General features: G+C 41.4%; 1 protein-coding gene across 1 annotated transcript; it reads left to right on the top strand.

The window, feature by feature from the left end:
* The first annotated feature begins 1,083 nt into the window (after positions 1-1,083).
* On the top strand, positions 1,084-21,148 carry acadvl (acyl-CoA dehydrogenase very long chain). Its single transcript, XM_085760316.1, has 21 exons — positions 1,084-1,175; positions 1,447-1,534; positions 1,656-1,716; positions 2,741-2,812; positions 3,416-3,488; positions 3,595-3,659; positions 3,785-3,919; positions 4,029-4,173; positions 5,477-5,606; positions 5,754-5,879; positions 6,044-6,242; positions 8,926-9,030; positions 9,502-9,588; positions 11,480-11,542; positions 14,192-14,293; positions 15,451-15,548; positions 18,327-18,399; positions 18,592-18,664; positions 18,925-18,997; positions 19,223-19,298; positions 19,660-21,148. The coding sequence occupies exons 2-21, from the start codon at positions 1,461-1,463 to the stop codon at positions 19,795-19,797; spliced, it is 1,968 nt and encodes a 655-aa protein (XP_085616442.1). The 5' UTR covers positions 1,084-1,175; positions 1,447-1,460; the 3' UTR covers positions 19,798-21,148.
* Positions 21,149-22,851: the final 1,703 nt, after the last annotated feature.

Here is a 22,851-nt window from a genome sequence, read left to right as displayed (position 1 = left end):
TATTACACCTAGAACTGGTATGTTGTTATTTAACAACATCAATTTCCTGTGTAACAACAAATTAAACATTGAATGTGGTATGTATCTGTCATTTTCCTTATGTGAAAGTCACATTAGCACATTTTAGATCCCTTAATAATATTGTAGTAACCAAGTTTAAATTGCACAGGAATTACTGGTATGTGCATTTTGTACTCCAAAGGAAAACTACACATACAGTCAGTTACATACTTATATAGATCCATGTACACACATACATTTAACTAGATGAAACTTTACTTTGACAGTGTGCTTCATGTTTACATTATTGCATCACTTCCTCTGTGCACCTCTTCTCCTGCTCTACCACATCCTGAAGCTGTTCTACTGGATACTGGATCTCCCTGACTTATTCATGAAACCAGCTGGAGACGACTTTTACTTTGTGTCACGTAAATTGAAATGTTGAAACAAGCCCTAAGAGAATGGAGATGGTTAGTATAATACAGTCTTTGAGTAGCAAACTGGAATGTCGACACAAAGCAGGAGTGGTTGGTCAATGGATTCATACTGACTGTTGACACTTGACTGGTTTTTCCAGACTGGTTTTGGTAAGCCTACATATGTATGCCCTGTGCTGCCTCCTCATGATACCTGTGTGTGTGTGGATAGGAAAGATTTTATAACTGCCTTCTATAGATTATATAGGTTACGGTATCTGTATAATACTAATGTAATAATAGCAGAATAAAATATATAAATACACACACAAACACACACGTAGCTATGTAAAGGTTTGTCCATTGTTGTCATGTTTTGAAAATGATATGTGACCTTACCATAAAGCTCTCAAAATTTGTAAACAAATGGCAGCATGTTATTATTAGTAACAGTGTTTCATGAAGCACAATAATCACTTATTCATGTTTTACTATATTTATATTATTTGGAATAAAATCGTATTTTTATATTATTATTATTATTTATTGTTTTATAAATATATTTTCAAAGTTTTTTTTTCATTTCCGGAGTTAGGAGAAGGCTCCCGAGCCGCTCTGTTACTCTAAAACTACATTTCCCACGATGCACCGCGGGTAGAACGACAACAGAAGAGGAAAAATCGGGTCAGTAGGGGACCAGTCAGTCGGCTTCTTCCTCCAGGTCGTTAAGGACGTGTTATAACACAACGTGAACAGGTCTGTGTGGCTGAAAAACGGATGTTTTTGATTTTCGGTTGAAAGTTTATAGATATTTTAATGCTCATTTGTCGGTTTTTATTCTGCAAAGAGGAGAAACACCGAAGCAAAAGTGGTCAAGTTACAAACATAGGTTACAAAACGTAGTCACGTAGCATAGCTGCTCCACCGCCCGCTATTTTTACCGTTAGCTAACCGCCCTGGTTTGATAACCTGCTTCTGTGTTATCTCGCTAAACTGCGGTGAATTACGTTTCTTTTTTCCTCTCCAGAACAAAATATAACCATGCTGCTTCGTAAAGTGAGTCAGTCTTCCGCACTGTGTGGCACTATCCTCCGGATCCCTCCCGTGCTGTCAGGGTAAGTCATTAAAAAGAGCTGCTATTATTGGGCCCAGTGTCTCCTCTCGATAATGAAATACTATCAATAAGAAATAATAATAACGTTGTGTATGACCTGTGGTTTCTTGTCTGGGCTGCAGAGGTCAGCGGCAGACCAGGGCTGTGATTGCCTCCCGTCCTTACGCAAGCCAAGCTGCCGAGGTATGCAAACATTAAACTTTACAATGTTGTTCACGTTGAAACTCGTTTGCACGTTGTCACATATACATAATTGTGGCATTTTACAGTTTTAGTGTATGTTTGCTCGCATTGTTGCTCTGTGTCCGGGTGACATAACGTTGTCATCCCCTCCCGCTGGAAGTGGGTGAAAGTTCACCCGTCACGTGACTCGGTGATAAAGGTGACACCATGAATGTGGGTGACACCGCAGTTGTCCAGGACAGGGATCAGGCAGGACACACAGTTGGCAGGAGATATCAAACACTGCTGATCTGTCACATGTTCATTTATCATCTATTACTTAGTTGTACTTAATTTGTACTATATGGTAATTACTTTTGTGTATGTTAATGTAGTATTGGATTTTACTCAGCTTACAATATCTGGAGTTATCTCATATGAGCTGGATGTCATCTAGAAGTAGGGGTATTCTTTCTTTGGCTTTTTGAACAAACAATCAAAAGCCTGTTCAGTGCCCCCAGGGCAAGTGCAGAGACAGGACTTTTTTTTAAAGACATAATACACAAAAAAAATACTGGTAAAATCTGCTGAGATGAAGTCTGGAAAAAAAAAGTCTTAAAAGTTATTTACAGATTCTTGTATTTCAGTCGTTGCGACATTTTAGCCAACATGCTTCTTGTTTTACAACCAGGAAATATGTGAATTATGTGGGGCTTATTTACACCTGCTAAAGGATGACCTTTGTTTGTAATTGTGGTGTAATAAAAATAACTCTGTTTCCAAATCTTCTGAGCACACTTTAATGACCCGTGTCTTTGTTTGTTTTTATCTGTGTGAGAATAATGATTTTATCAGTTGCTCAGCAGCTCCGTTATGACTCATGACCAGCATAAGATTCATTCAGATTACATAATCATCCCATTTTATGACGGCAGAAACAGAAAATAAATGAGAACAACAATATCATTTCATTTTCTTACAGTTTTTATTGTATGAATTGATGAACTGTTTCCAAACTAATTTCTGTTTTGCTGTTCCTCTTCAGGCGGTGTTGGAGAAGCCGGCAGCAGTCGGCACTGAAGCAGCCACGAAAGCGGAAAAGAAGACGGTTGCTACTGTATGTTAATTCATAATTATGTTTTTATATTATTATTATTATAAACAGTATTTTACAAAGGGGTTCAGATTTGCCGTCATGGCTACACATCACTGTGTGACTCACATCTGCTGAATTAAAGGTTTCCTCTGGAGCTTTTGACCTCGTTTATCATTATGGAGTTTCATCAGCAGTAAATAAGGCAAAAGAAGTGAAGCTAATTAACATAAATGTAAAAAAAAATATAGATGCAAAATGTTTTGAAGAAATCACATGTTTTATGAAGAGAACAGACAGTTTACAGTCAAGGGCAGCTTTCACTTAGCTGTAGGATACTCTGTTTGTGTTATCAGGAGTTGAATTTGAATTGAAATTTGTTTATTTCGGTCATACAACACCAACATCAAAATCAACCATTTTGTGTGAACAGTTTAGACAAAACATATTATACACAATTGCAACCATACACACACACACACACACACAAAAAAGAAAATATCATACAGTGACCGAAAAGGGAATAGGCTGAAGCCCAAGGCTCATATTTGCCTATCCTTTACACCTATGAAATTAAATTACCTAGAATGTCAACAGTTTAACCACGTTTGACTTGACTTTTCACAGGAGTCCAAATCATTTGCTGTCAACATCTTCAAGGGGCAGATCGCAACGGCCCAAGTGTTTCCCTACCCCTCAGGTAACTCAGAGGGCTTTCATCTTGATATTTTCCCATAGCTGTTTTCACAAAATCACAAAATATCTCTGTAGAAGTTGCAGTGCAGTCACTCTTATCTCTTTCGTAGCCCTCAACGAGGAGCAGGAACAGTTCCTTCGAGAGCTCGTGGACCCATGTGCAAAGTTTTTTGAGGTAATTTAAAACTGAACCTGCTTAACCACATTGATACGTTTGTCCGATTTCATGCTGATTGCCTTTATACAAGTCTCTTAGCCTCCGTCCCCTCACTTTATTTTGTTCCTGCTCCCTGTGAACAGGAGGTGAATGATCCTGCCAAGAATGACGCGCTGGAGAAAGTGGAGGATCACACCATGGAGGGTCTGAAGGAGATGGGCGCCTTCGGCCTCCAGGTGCCGGCCGACCTGGGCGGCCTCGGCCTCACCAACACACAGGTACGTCTGCTCACTGAGTCGCTGCTACACATTAGGAAGTATCTTCTAACATCTCTGGAAACACAAGAGATGATGAGTGAGTCTGATGCAACGATATCCGTCCTCACAGTACGCCCGCTTGGTCGAGATCGTCGGGAGTCACGACCTGGGCGTCGGCATCACCCTGGGCGCCCACCAGTCCATCGGCTTCAAGGGAATCCTGCTTTTTGGGAATCCAGCCCAGAAGGAGAAGTACCTGCCCAAGCTCGCTACAGGTAAAATGACACTTGATATTACACTGTCAGTATTTTCATTTATATCCATTTTTAGTTGTAAATTGAACAAAAAAACACCTTTATTACAGAATTAGATATTTTTATTATTGTTAGCAAATCCAATCTAGTCTCAATACTGTGTCTTTGTTGGGAACTATTTCTTGGTAAACTGACTGACTGAAAATCTATTGTTATTATATATCATATATTACACTGTATGTTGTTAGCCAAAGATATGTTGTGAACCAGTTTCACTATTCTACATTTTGACCACCAGAGAGCAGTGTGTTTATTTTCCAACAGTAAACCCATGCTGCCCCAACTCATATCCATATGAACCATATCAAAATGTTTAACGGTGTGTTAAAACTTAAATCCAGTATCAGGTTCCCAGCTGGTCTGGAACAAGTGATGTTATTTCTTCCCTGGAGCCGTTTCCCTCTTCAGCTATCTATTCTTAAACGTGGCCTGTGGCGTTTTCCTACAAAAAACAAACAAACAAAGGCTCTGTGGATGTGATTTTGTGTGTTCACAGGATTTGTTGACAGAAACAAAAACAATAGGTTGCTGCCTCTCAGGTTCTTTATACTCTCCTGTCGGGCTGTCAATCTTCCCCCAAATCAGATTTGAATTTCTAATGCGTCTCGTGTTAAATATTTGAATCATGTTCAATTTATAATGTTTTTTTTGTTGTGGTTTGTTTTTTTTAGCTCATTAGGTATATACACCTATACCAGCTTATTATTACATCCCGCGTTCACTAAAGGGAATTCCAACCAAATCTGTTCTGTAGCATTTGCAACACGCTTATGTTTTACCAACTGAATATAAAACTTTAAGAGAAATCGAAATATTATAAGTAGTTGTGCAACCGATCACAGTTGATCCGTTCTGATCGCTCTCCACGAATTGGCACGCTAGTGGTCCGCGGATCGGTCGATAAAAAACGGAAAAAGGTGTGCGTGAGGCGTGGGAACACGTAGGCGCACTGCCCCAGCCGAATAAATGGACAATTAAAAAAAAAACAACTTTACTCCCCCTAACGTCGCAAGACACAACATTAATTTGCGTCCGTGTGGAAATCACATGTTCAAACCGTTTTCCCCATTCGAATGTTCTCATTTTGAATTCTGGTTGAATAGCGAAGTCCGTTCTGACAGCCCTGTACATTTGGTTCAATATCTCTGTCGCTCTGCAACCAAGGGACAAAAAAACACAAGTTTCCACTCTATTGTTTCACTGAAGCAAATGTAGAACAGTTTATTTAATTTTTTCTTGTGTGTGTGTGTGTTTGTCTGTGCAGGTGAACACATCGCCGCCTTCTGTCTGACCGAACCAGCCAGCGGCTCTGACGCTGCCTCTATCAAGACCACGGCCATCCAGTCGCCCTGTGGAAAATATTTCACTCTGAGCGGAGGCAAGATCTGGATCAGGTGAGAGGACGCAATAACCTAGGAGTTTTTTTTTGTTACTGTCACCACCAGGCGGCAGCACTGTATCAAAACATCCAGTGACACTGTGTGATGGCGAGAATCTGCTTGTGTTTCTCTCCTGATCTGGTATCTTCTCTGTCCTGTCAGCAATGGAGGCCTGGCTGAGATCTTCACCGTGTTTGCCAAGACGCCCATGAAGGACCCAAAGACCGGGGAGATGAAGGACAAGATCACGGCCTTCGTCGTGGAGAGAAGCTTCGGAGGAGTGACACAGTGAGCACGCCTTTTTTATTTTACTTGTCTGACTCGTGAGTCACTAAACTGTGATGTTTCTCAGCTCTAAATGACTCCGTGGTCGTTTGAGGTTGAAATCAAACCTTTTTTTAAAATCAAAACTTCCTCAATTTCTCTTGTCCCCCGCTCATCTCACTTTGCAGCGGCCCTCCGGAGAAGAAGATGGGCATCAAGGCGTCCAACACGGCCGAGGTGTACTTCGACAACGTCCGCGTGCCGGCCGACTGCGTGCTGGGCGAGGTGGGCGGAGGCTTCAAGGTGGCCATGAACATCCTGAACAACGGGCGCTTCGGCATGGCGGCCGCCCTCTCCGGCACCATGAAGGGAGTCATCACCAAGGCTGTGAGTAAAACAGCCGTCGGAGAGCGAGAGGAAGGTGGCACCGGGCTTTTCTCACGTATTAGACATTTACCTAGAGTTCACAGCTTCACCTCTGTGATGTCGTATCGGCTGCGTGGTCTCTCTCTCTTTTTTTTTTCTGTGTGTGTTGTCTGTCTTACACCTCTCCCCCCCTCTTCCTCATGTCAAGTCTTGTGTTTCCTTCGCTGTGGCTTTGTGGGAAATTCCCCATGTTGTAGTTTTGGCTTCTGCTGTGTCTGCGATGCAACGTCCTGCCGAGGTTACAGACGCTGAAGACTAAAATGAGCTCTGGCGCTGGTGTGTGTGTGTGTTTACTCAAACATTTAGCGTCTGATCACACGTTATCTTAACTTGAAATCATTTTAAACAGGGTATCCGCGGGGTCTTGAAAAGTATTAAAAGGTGATAAATCAATTTTGGGAAAATTAAGACCCTTAAAAAGTATTAAAAAGTCTTTTCACAACTTTATAAAGTCTTAAATATTGAAGATATTTTTTTTGAATTAGCTGTCCAAGAGTTTGAGTTGTAAAAAACATTGCGGAAGTGTGTGAATTTATTTGTTTTATTAAAAAACAAAGATGAACCGGTTCATGAAAAAGAAAAGAAGATTGTTGTTTTTGTTTTTTTGAGAGTTGAGCAATGTTTTTTTTTGATAAACTTTGCCTTTGATTTATTATCCCAGCCTTTTTTTAATTCTGTTGTATCATAGTGGTCTATAGTCTTTATCACAGACTAAAGCTGTTCAGTTAAAAGTGTCACTGATGTAAGTGGTTACAGCTTGAAGCGGCGGTGAGGTGTTAAAAAATGTTGAGAAGGTCTTGAAAAAGTCTTAAAAAGGTATTAGAATTAACTTCAAGATTCCTGTATATACCCTGTTAAAGTCTTTGCATACTGTTGCAGATGCTGTTGCACAGGCAGCAGCTTGATATTTGACACAATTAGACACTATTTGGCTGTTGCATCATCTTTCAGACACTGTGACTAATTTTACAGTGGAACAATCAGCCTTGTAATCTTTTGGTAAAGCGGTGACCAACGTTAACATTTCAACACATGAGACTTTACCCAAAAAGGATTTTTTAAAATGATAAATCCGTTTTCATTACAACGTTCATGGGAATAAGAACAGTCTGAGGTACTAAAGGCTGCTGCAGCTGCTGCTCTTCTTGTTTATCGCTGCAAAATGAATTAAGAAAGAGAATTTGGGGCAGCGTTTACTTCAGTGGGTAGAGCAGACACCACAGAGACGTGGTTCCCTACCTTGTTTGGCTTGTGACCCCAGTTTGACATCACAAATTTCTTTTCTAGAATTCGTTTTTGATCATGCACTTTGTTGCAAATACACAGTAGCCAGATTAGTGCATAAAGTGACATTTTATTTCCCCTGATCAGGATATACATGTAACAGTTAGGCCAGCATGTATTTACAAGGCTGAAAATGAATACTGAACAAACAATCTCTCAAACAATGAATTATGCAGCAGCATTTTAAACTGGCCAGTGAAGATTTGAAAGATGGAAAGTATCACAGTGAACAGTATCACAACTTAAGTAGCGGTCACTTGTGCAGTCACGTGATTGTGGCCAAGATGTTGCATTTTATTTGAACTCGATTTATATTTGAGGAAGTTAAATTATAGAATACAGTTGTTACAGATTTTGTGTGGTGTTTTTAATCATAATTTAAAAAAGAATAATAATTAGTTTAAAAAATATTTTTATCAAGATTTCTTTCAATCAATTGCTAGATATTTCAGGCGACCCTATTTGAATTCCAGTCGTCGCGACCCCAAGGTTGAAAAACACCGCCATAGAGGCTATAGTTCTCTCTGCAGCGGCCCTGGTCTGATTCCTCCTGTGGCCCTTTGCTGCGTATCATTCCCCCTCTCTCTGTCGCTCTACAGCTGTCCTATCAATTAAAGGCCTAAAAGCAAGCAAAAAAAAGAAAATAATAATAATTTGAACCTAACCCTAACCCAACAATTAAAGTAAAACATAGAGAAGCTGGAATATTGAACATTTCTGAATTTAAATACTAAATTTAAAATTACTGTCCCACTGTCGCTCCACTCACAGTAAATGGGACTCACTCTTTTTTCTTTTTTTATATATTTTTAGGGGCTTTTTCGCCTTTAATGGACAGGACAGTTCAGAGAGAGACAGGAAACGGGAGGCAGAGAGGGGGGGAATGACACGCAGGATAGGACCGTTTGACGCGTGATTCGAACCGGGGCCGCCTGCAGTGAGAACTATACCCTCAACACATGGGGCGGGTGCTCTACCAACTGAGCTAAACACCGCCCCGGGACTCACTCTTTTATGTACTTTAGTTTTGTTTATCTTAACTAGATAAACTAAACTAAACTTAACTTGTAAACTCTTGAATGGCTTGTATGCGTTTTGTGTTGCTGCAAACTGTAATATTCACATCTCTTAATTCCAAAAAAGCACATCCAGATTTTGTTGTTTTGGCTTATATGTGATAACAGAGAACATTTAAACCTTTTAAGAAGTTCAAGACGATCCCTGTCTTCAATATTTTCTAAGATGAGTGGGAGAAGCGTGTGAATGGGAGACAAAATGTGTGATCTCTTGTGTTATTATAAGGAGTGATGCGTTTACTTTAGATCCTGTGATGAAGATTTTTTTGCTCCTTTTCCCTCAGGTGGACCACGCAGCCAACAGAACCCAGTTCGGGAGCAAGATCCACACCTACGGGGCGATCCAGGAGAAGATGGCGCGCATGGCCATGCTGCAGTACGTCACCGAGGTGAGGATTTCGGATCCCGTTCTCTCTGGCGTTGCATCACCTTTGTCTCTCAGCGTTTAATGGAAACGGAGACGTTTTAACGAAAGTGGGGTGTTGCTCTAAATAATGCCATTTATCTCACAGCATCAGGTGTAATTTCCTGTTTTACCCACAAACACCTCAGTGCAGCATCGTAATCAAATGTTTGTGTTGCTGTGGCATGCCGCTGGGTTACACTTACTGTAAAGCCTGTGTGTGAAAAGAAACACAAATTCCCCAGCCTGAAAGAAAAACCCTATTCATTTGCTGAGTGTGGATGTTTTGTGCATGAATTGTCATTATTAGAATTGGGTTAAACCACTTTTACACTCGTATCGTCGCCGTGGGTTATCTCGGCATTATTTTGCACAGTTGCAGAAAATCTCTGCAGCTTCCCAAGGTGTCATAGATCTGTGCTGACTCTGCATTTTCTGTGTGTTTGTGTGTGTGCAGTCGATGGCCTACATGATCAGCGGCAACATGGACAGCGGAGCCAGCGAGTTCCAGATTGAAGCCGCCATCAGCAAAATCTTTGCCTCCGTAAGAACACAAACTGTTTCTTTAAAAAAAGAAAACGTTTTTATTTAGTGTTTTCAATTTAAGGGAAACAAGCTGACAACAAGCTGTCAAGGAAAATTACACAAAGAAAAACAGACAAAAAAGTGGAGGCTCCTCTGTGGATAATATTATTATAATATCCAGTGTCTTTAATTGTTAATGTGTAGCATCCAAGCAGAGGTCTCTCCTCTCTACATCAGAGAGAGAAAGTCATCATTTCCATTAAACACATTTCCTTCACTCTGTCCATCCATTTATTAAGGCTTGGAGAGTTTTATACCAGCATTATGTTATAGTTTTTTTTTTAACAAGCCATCAACAGTATTTTACATAGATACCACTCGTTTTTAATAATCACATTCTCGACACAAAAATAGATGACCATCACATTGTTAAGAATTGAGTGTCTCAGTCATACATACATTACCCCAAAAAGTTTGAATTTTTGGGCAAGACCGAAAAATTTGGGAGCGACCTGCATTCATGTTTCCGCACTGTTCCTATGATTGAGAGAATTTGATTTTAGATAGATAAGATTTTATTGTCATTGCACAAAGTACAATGCCTGAATGAAAGAAGCAAACAAATACACCACAATCATCCAGTCAGTTTATAAAGAAAACATTGAAAAATGCATAAAAAGAGCATTTGTGGACAGTATTGCACACATTTGCACAGACTAGGGCTGCAGCTATCGATTCTTTTTGTAATCGATTAATCTAGCACTTTATCTATCGATTAATCGATTAATCGATTAATCGGATAATTTTTTTTTGCGTTTTTAAACAACCAAAACAACAAAAATTATGTGGCTTTGAATGATCAAGCATTTGGCTTTTTTTATTGGCTCCAAAAAGCCCATTTATTGCAAGTGCCAACAAGTAGGTAACAACACAGTTACCTTACAAATAAGGATTGCACATTTGCTCCTTCTGAAATTTACCTGACCCAAAGAATATAAAATATCAAGCCAAACAGGTTAACAATATCAAATTTAACACCTGTGGATTGGACCGGGTCGGGTCTTTGAGAACCGTAGCAAACTGCTCAAACGGGCTTTAAGAGGAACTTGCTTTTATTTGCTCAAACCTGCAGCCAGACGCGGTCCAGCACAGGAGACCGGAGTCTGTTGACACGGCTTCTTTTTTTTTTTTGAGAAGTTACGGTAGGTTTACATGACGGTCTGGGAGAGCTGTGGTGCTTATAGCGGAGGGAAGCGGAGCGGAGGGGGCGGGGGGGAGTACGGGTGCCAGCGCCGCTGCAGTAGACACACTGCACCTTGTCCTCTTCCTTTTTGAGTATGTATAATCCCAAATTTAAGATTATCTCTGCCGTTTACGGACATCCCGACTCTCCACCATCGCGCCGAGTGTATTACGCGCTAGTGTGGTGTGTGGAACAATATCCCTGCGCGAGATCGCTGCGCGTCATAGGAATATAACGATGCTTCGAGGCAGAGTTTTTTGCCTCGAGCCATTTTTGTAATCGAGTTAATCGAATAACTCGATGAATCGTTTCAGCCCTAGCACAGACTGTCCCATTTATTGCACTTACCATAAGAGGTGTAATGAAAAAACAAATCAAACTTTTCCAGCCAAATATTCTATAATCCTCCTCTGTTTAACTGCATAATATAAAATATAAAAAAAGTTTTGCATCTCTCTCGTATATACTGTATATATGTAGTTAATAACTTCTTGCACAAGCCGGTGCGCTGATAAAGGCTGCACATCTGTCATAACATTTATGATGTTCCTTATTCTGTGGAAAGCTGAAGACGAGACCATTAGGGGAAGCAGACGTCTTGAGACATTTTCACATTTTATTAAAGTGGTTACGTGTCCCCCCCCCCCCCCCCCTTCTTATGTGACAGGAAGCGGCATGGACCGTGACTGACGAGTGCATTCAGGTTATGGGCGGCATGGGTTTCATGAAGGTGAGTGCTCAGTCCACATCCTGTTGAGCATGAAGATGACATTTGCAATGCTGCACGTTTGTTGACAGCTGTTACACCGTGGTGTTGAATATGAAAACAGAGGTTGCAGAGTACATGCAATACAATTATTTTAACAATGTAAATGTGAGTGAATGGACTTTTAGCAAAGCTTAGGAATCTTTTTAGGAACGGGACCTGTTTGTTTTTTTTAATTCTCTTTTTATTGGTTTTTCAATTTTATGAGTAAAAACAATAGAACAGAACAAAACAAAACAGACAACAAAACATAAAAAGAAACATACATGAAATAAATGAAACAGTCCTCATCTTCCACGGACAGATAATGAGTTATAGCTTCTATAAGAAAGAATGCAATGGTTCCCAGATCCTCCAAAACTTGTCCGATTTGTGATTAAGGTCATGAGTCAACTTCTCGAGAGGAATAAAAGCAGAAATCTGTGATATCCACATGTTTTGTTGTTTTTTTAACTGCAGGAATCAAGAGCAAAAAATAAACCTGCACCAAACTTCCTGACCTCCCTCCTCTTGGAGTCGAGACACTTTTTCAGCCCAACAATCCTCCAAGAAACTCACGTATCATTTAGTTTGATGAGCCAGGGTGGAAATAGCTCTGGAATTTAACAAGTGTTTTTGACCGCGACACACACACACACACACACACACAAAGCAGATCCTTTCCAGACCCACTTTAGAAACGTGCTACTTAACCAGCATTTCCTGTGCCCCGGCTGCTGAGGTCTGAGCTCTGGGGACAGGATCCGTGCCAACCTCGCAACAAGCTATTAGGAAATGGTTTTCAGCGCCGCTACAACTGCTCATTCACAACAGTCGGCGTGCACCACATACCAGGAGTATCATAGCAGCAGGACTGTGTAAGACAACAGGACAGTGTCTCTATTGTCTCAAACAGAGCTTCGATTGCTTAATCGGCCTTTGATCAATGTATACAGTGGAAAATCAAACAGGATTGATCTTCTTCAGTTCCTGGTACAATGTGTATATGTGTGAGGAACTGTTTTTCCTGCTTCACCACACGCTGTGTACTGAACTGACATGTTTCCAGTTCTTTATTTGCACTGACTTGAACATAAATTATTTATTTAACGTCTTATGTAACGTCTTATTTCTACACAACATTGACACTACGATGTATCTCGGAACTAGTTATTTATTTATTAACTGACCGTAGTGACTCAACATCTAAGGTGCTAACAAGTCACGACAGCGTCCTGACACATTATAACCTCATCAAAATATATTTGGATTCGGATATTGCGCTCGGCCATAGTGTTATTTTTATTAAATCGTGATTTACATAATATTTATGTGTGCGTGCAATCACACACAGACACACACACACACACATGTATGGCCACCTCTGCTCTGGGCTGTTTTACCACTGTGGTATTGACTCACATTGCTGATACATGAGACTTCTCAGAAAATACTAAAAACCACGCTTACAGTTTCATTGGGTAAAAAAAAAAAAAAAAATCAAGAATAGACCGGTGCGAGCTAGGTGAAACTACGTGGGCGTGAGCTGTGTAAACAATAATGTTGTGGTTCTTAAAATAGACAAATCATCCAGGAGGCTGGCCTCTCGAAAACACAGACGCATCGCCACCGCCACCACCACCGCTGCTGCTGCTGCTGCTGCTGCTGCTTTGAGAAAGAGTTCCCAAAACACTTCTTTTTTTGTGATCAATTTTTTTTTATTGAACTTTCCATTTCATTTTTTAGAGAAAGAAAGAAGAACAAGAACAGAAACAAAACAGAGATATAACAAAAGTACACCTGACAGGACATAAAACAGAGAAAATCAGACAAACAAGCAAAACAAAAATTGGGTTCCCATGTTCAGCCTGTGCAAACTTGAACCAAAACTCTTTGAAGACGTTCCTGCAGAGGTGGCAGCAGCCTTGGTGCAAAGATTTGCGTTCTGCAAGCACTTAACACGGGGGGGGGGCGAAGTATCCTGAACAATTTAATGTTATTTAGCTCAACAACACAACACAATTTGAAAACCTCCTCAGAGCTCAGTCCAAACCTGAACAGAGAGTGCGTCTGTCACTTTGTCCGTTTCCTCCCTGAGCTGAATGTGAAATGAGTCGTTGGGTCGGAGCGATGTAAAAGAGAGATGGGGTGGGAAAACACACGCTGATGGAGCAGACTTTGATTAGTTCTGCACGCAGAGTGCATTTTGACTCAGGGTTTCATCTCGCTGAGGAAGTGCAGTCAGAAAGGCGCCAGATGCATTTTTCATTTCTGCTCTTCTGGACAGAATGTCTCATCTGCTCTGCCTTAAAAATACCTCTGGCGCCTTGCACTGTGGCTTTGAAAAGTACAACGGTGGTTGTCTCCATTATTGTGTGTGTGTGTGTGCAGATTGAGTTTTTGCCACCTTATTTGAACTTGTGTGAGAAACCGATAAGAAAAGTTTCTTAGATAAGCATCACAGGCTTATGCTCAACTGACAGCTTTACCACAGAATTCACAGTCTGAAATAAAGAGTGAGCTTCAGTGCATTGTCAGTGCTTTATGTTTAGGGTTATTTCTGCAGCTTGCACAGGATTCAGTTGGAGAAGAGGAGGAACATCCTGATTTTTCCCGTTAATCTGTTTCCCTCAGGACTCTGGGGTGGAGAGAGTGATGAGGGATCTGAGGATTTTCCGCATCTTCGAGGGCACCAACGACATCCTGCGTCTCTTCGTGGCCCTCAACGGTTTCCAGGTAACAAAACGAACCCCCCCTCCCCCACCACCACCACCACCACCACTGTTGTTTTTGATTTGTTTTCCTCAGAACGAGCGGCGGCGCGGCAGTGTTCTGATAACGTCTTGCGTGGAAAAACACAAGACGCTCAGTACAGAGGAAGTGATGGCTGCATGTCGAAAACTCAGCAGGACTTCCTACATGACTTAACAAGACACTGCTGCGTCTTGACGTTTTTTTTTTTTTAATGGCCGATCGAGCACCCACTTCCTTGTTCCTATTTTACACATCTTGTTTGGTTTGTCAATCTCTTCCGTTTCACAATGCAAAGACTCGTCTCTCTCTTTGCCTCTCAAGACGAACAAAACAGTTCTGTGAAACGATCGTAGTAACTTGAAGTCTTTCAGTAAAAAGTAGGTCAAGTTACCACAAGCCACTGCAAATCAAATGAAAAATAACAGGCAGAGAAAATGAAGCAGCAGTTTGATGGTGGTAAATACACCTCAGATGCAGCTACTGGGATAAAGGACATAGACTTTTAGACAGCTTCACCTTTAGACAGCGTTAACTAATGCTGGTTAAATCCTGCATGTGATACGTCACATGGCGGCCCAGTGATCACAGCGATAAATGCATGAGCCGTTCAATGTTTTATCCTAGATTCATTCATTTTTTAAAAACATCTTTTTACTAATAACAACAGCAGTGTGACTGTGTTGCATCTTGGAAATTATCTGAGTCTGAGGCGAGTCAAGAACGTAGAAGCCGTCATGTCGGCCCGCTGCAGTGTATTTCGTAATATATATATATTTTTTTAACGCTTCTGACGGGGCTTCATATGTTGTCTCCTTTTTTGCGATTAGATAAACCACAGTTTGAGAAAAACATCCGCGTGTGCATGTGTGCGGTTTCCTAATACGATGACCAAGCAGCATGATCGTCATCTGATTGTAATTCCGCTCCGAATGCAGAATGGTTCAATCTCACGCACTTCAAAATAGAAAGATTAATACAGGTGGAAAGTGAGAATGTAGAAAGAAGAAGAAGAAGCAAAAGCCGTTCTAACTTTGGCAGAAAATCAAGTGTGTGTGTGCGGGAACATGTTATCAAGAGAGACGTGTTGGAAGGAGTGGCCGTTGATTATCTCATGTTGGTTCTTCTCTGCTTCCTCCCAGAACGCTGGCAACCAGCTGAAAGGTTTACAGAAGGCCCTGAAGAACCCGCTCGGCAACGCAGGGATGCTCGCAGGAGAGATCACAAAGAGAGCCAAAAGGTTGCACACTTGTAAATCTATCTTTGTGAGGACATGTCATTGACATAATATATTCCCTAGCCCTTTACCCTAACCATAGCCATCCAAAACAAATGCCTAAACTTAACCATCACTCTAAACCTAATTTAAACCTAATTATAACCTAACGTCTTAACCCAAGTCTTAACCCTCAAACAGGCCTTGGAAAAAGTGAGGACCGGCCAAAATGTCCTCACTTCCCAAAAATGTCCTCACTCTGTTGGTTAAAAACTCTTTCCGGTCCTCACAACGTAGCATGTACAAGAACACACACACACACACAGTTACAGTTGCAACTGATATCTGAGCAGCGACAGCTGATGAGGTGATGACTGTTATCTTGTCTATAATCTAAAAAGGTGTTATTTTGGTTAGTTAAATTTAAACTGCTTCTGAGGAACTGTTTAAGGCAAGGCAAGGCATCTTTATTTATATAGCGCATTTCATACCAGGGCAACTCAATGTGCTTTACATAAAGACAAAACATTTTTAAAAAAGGAACAGCATAAAACAGCATAAAAACAAAAAACAAAAAAACACAGAGTTAAAACAAGGAGCAAAGAAGAATAAAAAAAAAAGTAAAATAAAAGAAAATAGATAAAGTTTAAAGTTATTAAAAAGAGCTCAGCCATAAGCACATGAAAAGAGTAATGTTTTTCACCTGGATTTAAAAGTGCTCACAGTTGGGGCTGATTTCAGTTCTGCTGGTAGTTTGTTCCAGTTGTGTGCAGCATAACAGCTAAACGCTGCTTCACCGTGTCTGGTTTGAACTCTGAGCTCCACTATCTGACCTGAGTCCAGATCTCAGAGCTCTACTGGGTTTATACTCTACTAACATGTCGTTCATGTATTCTGGACCTAAACCATTCAGTGATTTGTAGACCAGTGTTTGTTGTTTGTTGTGTTTTAACAACACACTCAACTGCTGCAGAACGTCCTGCTGCCTTCATGTTAAAGGGATAGTTCAACATTTTGGCAAATTGGCCTATTGCCATAATCCTTATAGTCATTGCAGTAGGTTCGTTACCTTTAATTGTCACTGCAAGCTATTTTTAGATTGGCGGAGCAGAGCCGTGAGCTGCTCAGAGCTACGCTACGAAGGCTCATGGGATTTCTTGGTTTCCCTCATCAAACTCATCAAATACACAATCCAACAACTCCAAAACGCTGTCGTGGACAAGTTGTGACCTGCACATTCACCACGCTATGAGACACTATGAGACACTATGAGACATAGTTGTTTTAGAGGCAAAACCACAGATGCGCGTTCCCGTCAGGGGCAGTTTTTCGGTAAGCTGCATTTACCTCAAAAACAATTTGGCCAGTTTGCCAAAATGTTGAACTATCCCTTTATTGTGATTGAAAACTTCATACCGCAAACACGCTGCGTTTGAGTGCCGTCTTTCTTATTGCACCGTAGCTACCTGTTTCTCAGTGTCTCTGTGTACCCATGGTCCTTCAACACACAACTCGGAAAGATTACACACACACACACACACACACACACACACACACACACACACACACACATATCATACACACACTTTCTTGTACATCTTTCTATGTTCACACCGGCCTGTGGTGCCAGTTACAACAACCAAACTTCACACACATTTCCCGAACGCGCTGACAACCTGATGCTGCTCTCACGCACTCCACGCTTCGATTCGGGTGAGAAACCTAGCACCTGGCTGGATGATCGCTCACATCAGTCTGCGCAGGGTGCAGCTTTTTCTGCATGTGAGCAATTAACACGTATACAGGGGGGCTGACTTTTCACCCAGTGTTTGATTGCGGTGATCAGATTAAGTAGAAAAGCTTTTACACTCTGATGTGGTTGGAGAGCACGTCATCTTACACACCAGGGTTTTTCCTGTGAACCTAAAGCATGGACTCAGGACATGTCTGCAGTGTACAGGACAGGTGCATCTCAATTAATTAGAATATGATGGAAACGTTTATTTATGTCAGTAATTTTCCATGATATTCTAGTTTATTGAGACGCAGCTGTAAAACTCAAGGATGTGGGACATTGAAACAGGCAAACAGCCAATCATCTAACCGCTGCAGTTCGGTCACAGCACCGTCTCCAGGTGTGTTTATGGAGGAAATTATAAACTAAAAAGGATCACATCTCATTTAGTAGAGCACGCCCGCTGCAGCGACACTGGGTTCGATTCCACCCGACAGGCCCTTTGCTGTGTGTCGGTCCTCCTTCTCTCTCTCCCTGTCTCTCTCCAACTGTCCTTTCAAAATAAAAGCATAAAAAGCCCGAGAAAGGGGCGTTGAGTGGCGCAGGAGGTTAAGCAGGCGCCCATGTATCCCACATTGGGCGGCGCTTTCCTGCATGTCATTCCCCCTCTCTCTGCCTCCCCATTTTCTGTCTCTCTCAACTGTTCTATCTAATAAAGGCATGAAAAGCCCCCCCCCCCAAAAAAAATATTTAAAAAAGCCAGAGAAGAGAGAGAGAAAAACACAGACTCATGAGCTGGTGGCGGTGAGACATTTAGTGGTGATAAAACAAGCTGCATGTTTCATTCAACCATCTGGTGATGTGACAGATTAGCTGATCTGGAGGCTGCAGGTGTGTTTTCACTGGAGTTGAACTGCATCATCGTGGTTTTGACAGAAACTCATGGAGGACATATTGATGTTGAGCTGTTTTTCCCATACGTGTCTGTCAGTGAGTTGAAGTGTATTTCTATATCTCTACTTCCTCCTCCACCTTGACGTGACAATGTTCTTCTGTTGACTCTGCAGGAAGGCTGGTCTGGGAACAGGTCTGACGCTGCAGGGAACGGTGCATCCTGAGCTGGCACAGAGCGGAGAACTGGTACGTTACCGTGTCTGATTTCCTGGGGTACCCCCCAGCGAGTGGGTGAGTGGGTGGCGACCCGCGACACCCACTGAATTTTCAGTTTTATTTCCCTCAATCGCTCATGTACAGTTTGGTGTTTTTCCTGTTTCTCTCTGATCGTTATCCGTGTCTCTGTGCGTGTGTGCGTGTGTGTTTTATTTTTTCTAGACAGTGAAAGCCATCGAACAGTTCGGAGCCGTCGTTGAGGAGCTGCTGATAAAACACGGCAAGAAGATAATCGGTAAGTGTGGGGGCGCTTGAAAGTACAATGTGCCCATTGAATTAAAGAACAAACTGTTGGGAATTCCCCTCACGACTGGCACTCGGCTTGGTGTAGAGTCATTTCAGACGTTTGAGATTTGTTTTTTGAGTCCTTGATAACAAAGAGGGCTTTTGATTTGGCCGGAGGAAGTCACCCCGTGTCCTCCTGCTGTTGGGTATGTTTGTTTCGTGCCGGTGTAAAAGGTTTAGTCACCTCTTTTCACATCTGTCCTGTTTCAGACGAACAGTTTGTGCTGAAGAGAGTCGCCGACTGCGCCATCGACCTGTACGCCATGGTGGTCGTCCTGTCCAGGTAACAGCAAACATTCAACTCCGAACAAACAGTCAGCTTTTTTTTTTTTTTTTCACAACCTTTAAACTCTGTCCCCGTTTCTTTTGCTCGTATCTCACTCCTCTTCGTCTTCTCGCCCCCTGCACTCCAACTCACTTTCTATTGCGGCCTGTGTTTCCACATTCGATCTACCCACGCAGACTAAAGAGACGTTTCTCATGTGTTCTCTCTTCCTCCTCTCTGCAGAGCTTCACGTTCTCTCACCCAGGGCCATGCCTCGGCTCAGCACGAGAAGATGCTGTGTGAGACCTGGTGTATGGAGGTGAGACACAAACACACACACACACTGATGAAGATCAATAAATTCAGAGTGAAAATATAGTAATATAAAAGTGAGAATACTTTTTAAGTAGTTTTGAAGTAGTAAGATGAGAAAAGAACTTGTTTCGATGAGTCTGTGTGATATTGAAAATATCAAAATGAAATTGGAGGTCGTAGTGATTCATTTTGCAGCTATGACTCCTGCATCGATTGATAATCACAGATTATTATTATTATCGCCGTGACCTTTCCAAGAACTCAAGCTCAAGCGAACAAATCAATTATTTTAAACTGCATTTTTACAAAAGTCTTAGGTCCAGAAAGTCTCCAGTGTCAATAATCAAACTCCTTCCGTCCCTCAGGCCCACGACAGAATCATGCAGGACGTCAAGATGCTGCACTCCAGCGACTCCAGACGACTCTACAAGAACCTGCGCGCCATCTCCACGGCCATGGTGGAGAACGGAGGAGTGGTGTCTCCTCATCCCCTGGGTTTCTAAACACACTACACTCCTCTTTTTTTCTACTTCTACTTCTTCTTCTATTTTCCCTCCCATGTGAGCCGGGGTCACCCCAGACATGATCAACTTTTATTGCTCCACCATCACACATGAGTGTTTTTACGGCGCTTTTATCCAAAGCACTTTTAAAATCTGCCTCTCATTCGTCCATTCACACACACACACACACACACACACACACACACACACACACACACACACACACACACATCATACCCAGAGGGCTGATCTGAGTATCTGGAGCAGTTTGGGGTTCGGTGTCTTTTCCCCCCTCAGACACTGGCACATGCAGGTTAATCTGCTCCAGCTCTGTAAACACGACACCCGGGTCTTTCACATCTTTAACGATCAAGCTTTCATGTAGTGAGCTGCGTTTGCAATTTAGGGCTGAAATGAGTCACGGTTTCTTTAATCAGGAATCCCAATCTGAAAGTTATGGGTTTGTTGAAATGCCTTATCATTGATTATCATCCACCTTGGTCTCGTTTCTCCGTCATTTATTTATTTCATTCCAACTAACGACCTCTAGGAATAAGGGGGGTTGGAGGTCTTGATTTGAGCTGGAGTTTTTAACTGTGTGACATGAAAAAAGATTTTAATCAGATAATAGTCATTCAACCAAACTACCTGGATTTAACAACAACTGATGACCGAATGTTTGAAATGTGTGCGTGGAGCTTTTGAATGCACCATTTAACTTTGTATCATACTTTAATCTTCTGAGTTATAGCGTTATTTCTGTCTGATGACTAAACACCTAAACAACAACAACAATGCAACTTGGAGATCAGAGGCCAGTAAACAGAGGGAGTTTTAAACTAATCCATTTGAAGCAGTATAATTTATAAACAGGTATTTGAAAGGATGGATTTTTGCCTTTTGAATTTGTACACGTATCTACATTTTGTTCAGATGTATGTATAGTATATAATGTGTGGTGTTATGTTCTGTAATGCCTTTCTGCATGTCCATTACGCTCGCTCGGTGCTCACCACAGATGCATTAACGTCAGGGGCAAAGCCTTCTTCGCCTTACAAACCCGGTCCACGGATGCCAAAACGCAAAACATGCAGCTCTCACTCTTTTTTCCATCTTTTACTAACGTCTGTTGCGTTAGATTTCCAAAACGGGAGTGTGCTGCTTTCTCAGCTAAAGGTAGCCGGCATCATTAACTGTAAATAGTTGCTCAGACTTCTGGCCTATGACTGTACAGCTTCCATAAAACTGCGGAAATCTGCCATGGTGGAGTTTGTGGAGATCTGCTTTGAGCTCTTTGGTTGAACAAAACGCTTCTGTTGGGAATAACAAATAAAATATTGATCTGACTGTTCATCTGTTCATCTGGTCTGATTTAGCTACATCCCTCTCTCTCAGTTTCATGTCCTTTTTTACAGACCAAACTACATTGACTTTCTCTGTTTTTAGAGGTTTTATTTGCAATAAACTTATGTAACTGGTGAAAAACGGAATAAATATTGAAGCTCAGCAGAAAAAACAAAAAAACCACCCTCTTCCTGCCAGTCGTACTTCCTATTTCTGTTGTATTCATCATAATGTGCAACTCGACTTTCACTTCTGCAGCCCGGGGCTCCTCCAGGGTAATAACACTTTTACAGGAATGCCAGTAAGCGCTTTGCTGCCACCACACATGGAGCTTCTGGGGCAAAGGTGCGGCGGTAAAAAATAAAACAAGAACCTCTTCCTGCTCAGAGATGCAGAGTTGTTGAGTGTAACTGTGGCGGGGGCAGAGTCTAGAGATGATGAGGCGTGCGGTGCCTTCAGCTTCAGGAGCCATGTGGTTGTAACGTTGAGAATTTCCCTGGCGTGTGGCCCCGGCACGTCTGACTTAAAAAAAAAAAAAAAACCTGACATGCAAATGTGACAGTGCCACAGGTTAACCGCCATGGCCCTGTTTGCTTTCCTGTCAACACTCTCCTAAGATTATCTAACTTCTTTGTTTCGGTGGTAAAAGTTAAGGAAGTGCTCAAAAGTTAGAAAGTCAGACTTTCTTTTGACAAAGTTTATATTTTAGACTTTTGAAAATATCACTGTTAAACTTTGGTAAAGTACAACGAGCACCTTTCACTAATTTGCAGCATCGTGCAGAAAACAAACAAGTTAAAATAATCAATAATCACTTGTTGCAGGCAGCCTTCAACATTATTAGAAATTTACTTTCTGGCTGCTTATGAGAAGCTGGATAATGGACAGTCGAGTCCACAGTTAGCTTAGCTTAGTTTAGCTTAAAATAAAGACAGGAAACTGGGCAACAGCAAACGCTGCTCTGTCCAAATGTAACAAGTTCACCCCAGTTTCTTAAAAGTTATTTTAAATCCACACAAAAAACTCTAAAAATTGTAGTTTTTTGACACATTTCATAATCGTTTTCTCTTTTTGTGAAATGTGAACGGCTTGGTGCTTAAATTTTTTCCCCTCTAAATCACTTTGAGCTGCATTTCAATTAAACAACTACGGTATTAGCATTTTTTTAATATATAAATTATTATATATAAATTATATATTATTATAAATTATATATATATTTATATACAAGTCTTGATTTGTGACTGAGAAGTGACGGCTGGATGCTTCTTGGATCTAAACGTCTCCGTGATGTAGGCGACGGTTGGTCTCTGTCTGATGCCGCTAATGTAGAGGAGAGAAATGTGTAACGATTTATTTAGTGCATCTATTATTAATTGATATAATACTTATAAATATTTGAATCACCACTGAGCAATTTGCTTAAAGGGATAATTCAACATTTTGGCAAATTGGCCCATTACCATAATCCTTATAGTCTTAAAGCAGAAGTAAGTGGAATATTTGTGTTAATATAAGTCTTAAATAGTTATATCTTCCGACAGCAATCACTTATATGGAGTGTTTGGTCTGAAACACGGGTCTGTCAGTCACTCTGCTCTGCTGTAAGCCCAGGAGAAAACTTTCCTTGTATCCTACAACCTTTATCCAATGAGGAGAGAGAACGGCATAAAGGGGCGGTCCTCTCTGTGTGTGCAGCCAAGGGATGCG

This window comes from Trachurus japonicus, chromosome 18, assembly GCF_045865225.1.
Source record: "Trachurus japonicus isolate A0001 chromosome 18, Traja_1.0".
NCBI lineage: Eukaryota > Metazoa > Chordata > Actinopteri > Carangiformes > Carangidae > Trachurus > Trachurus japonicus.
This window is presented reverse-complemented; position numbering and strand designations above follow the sequence as displayed.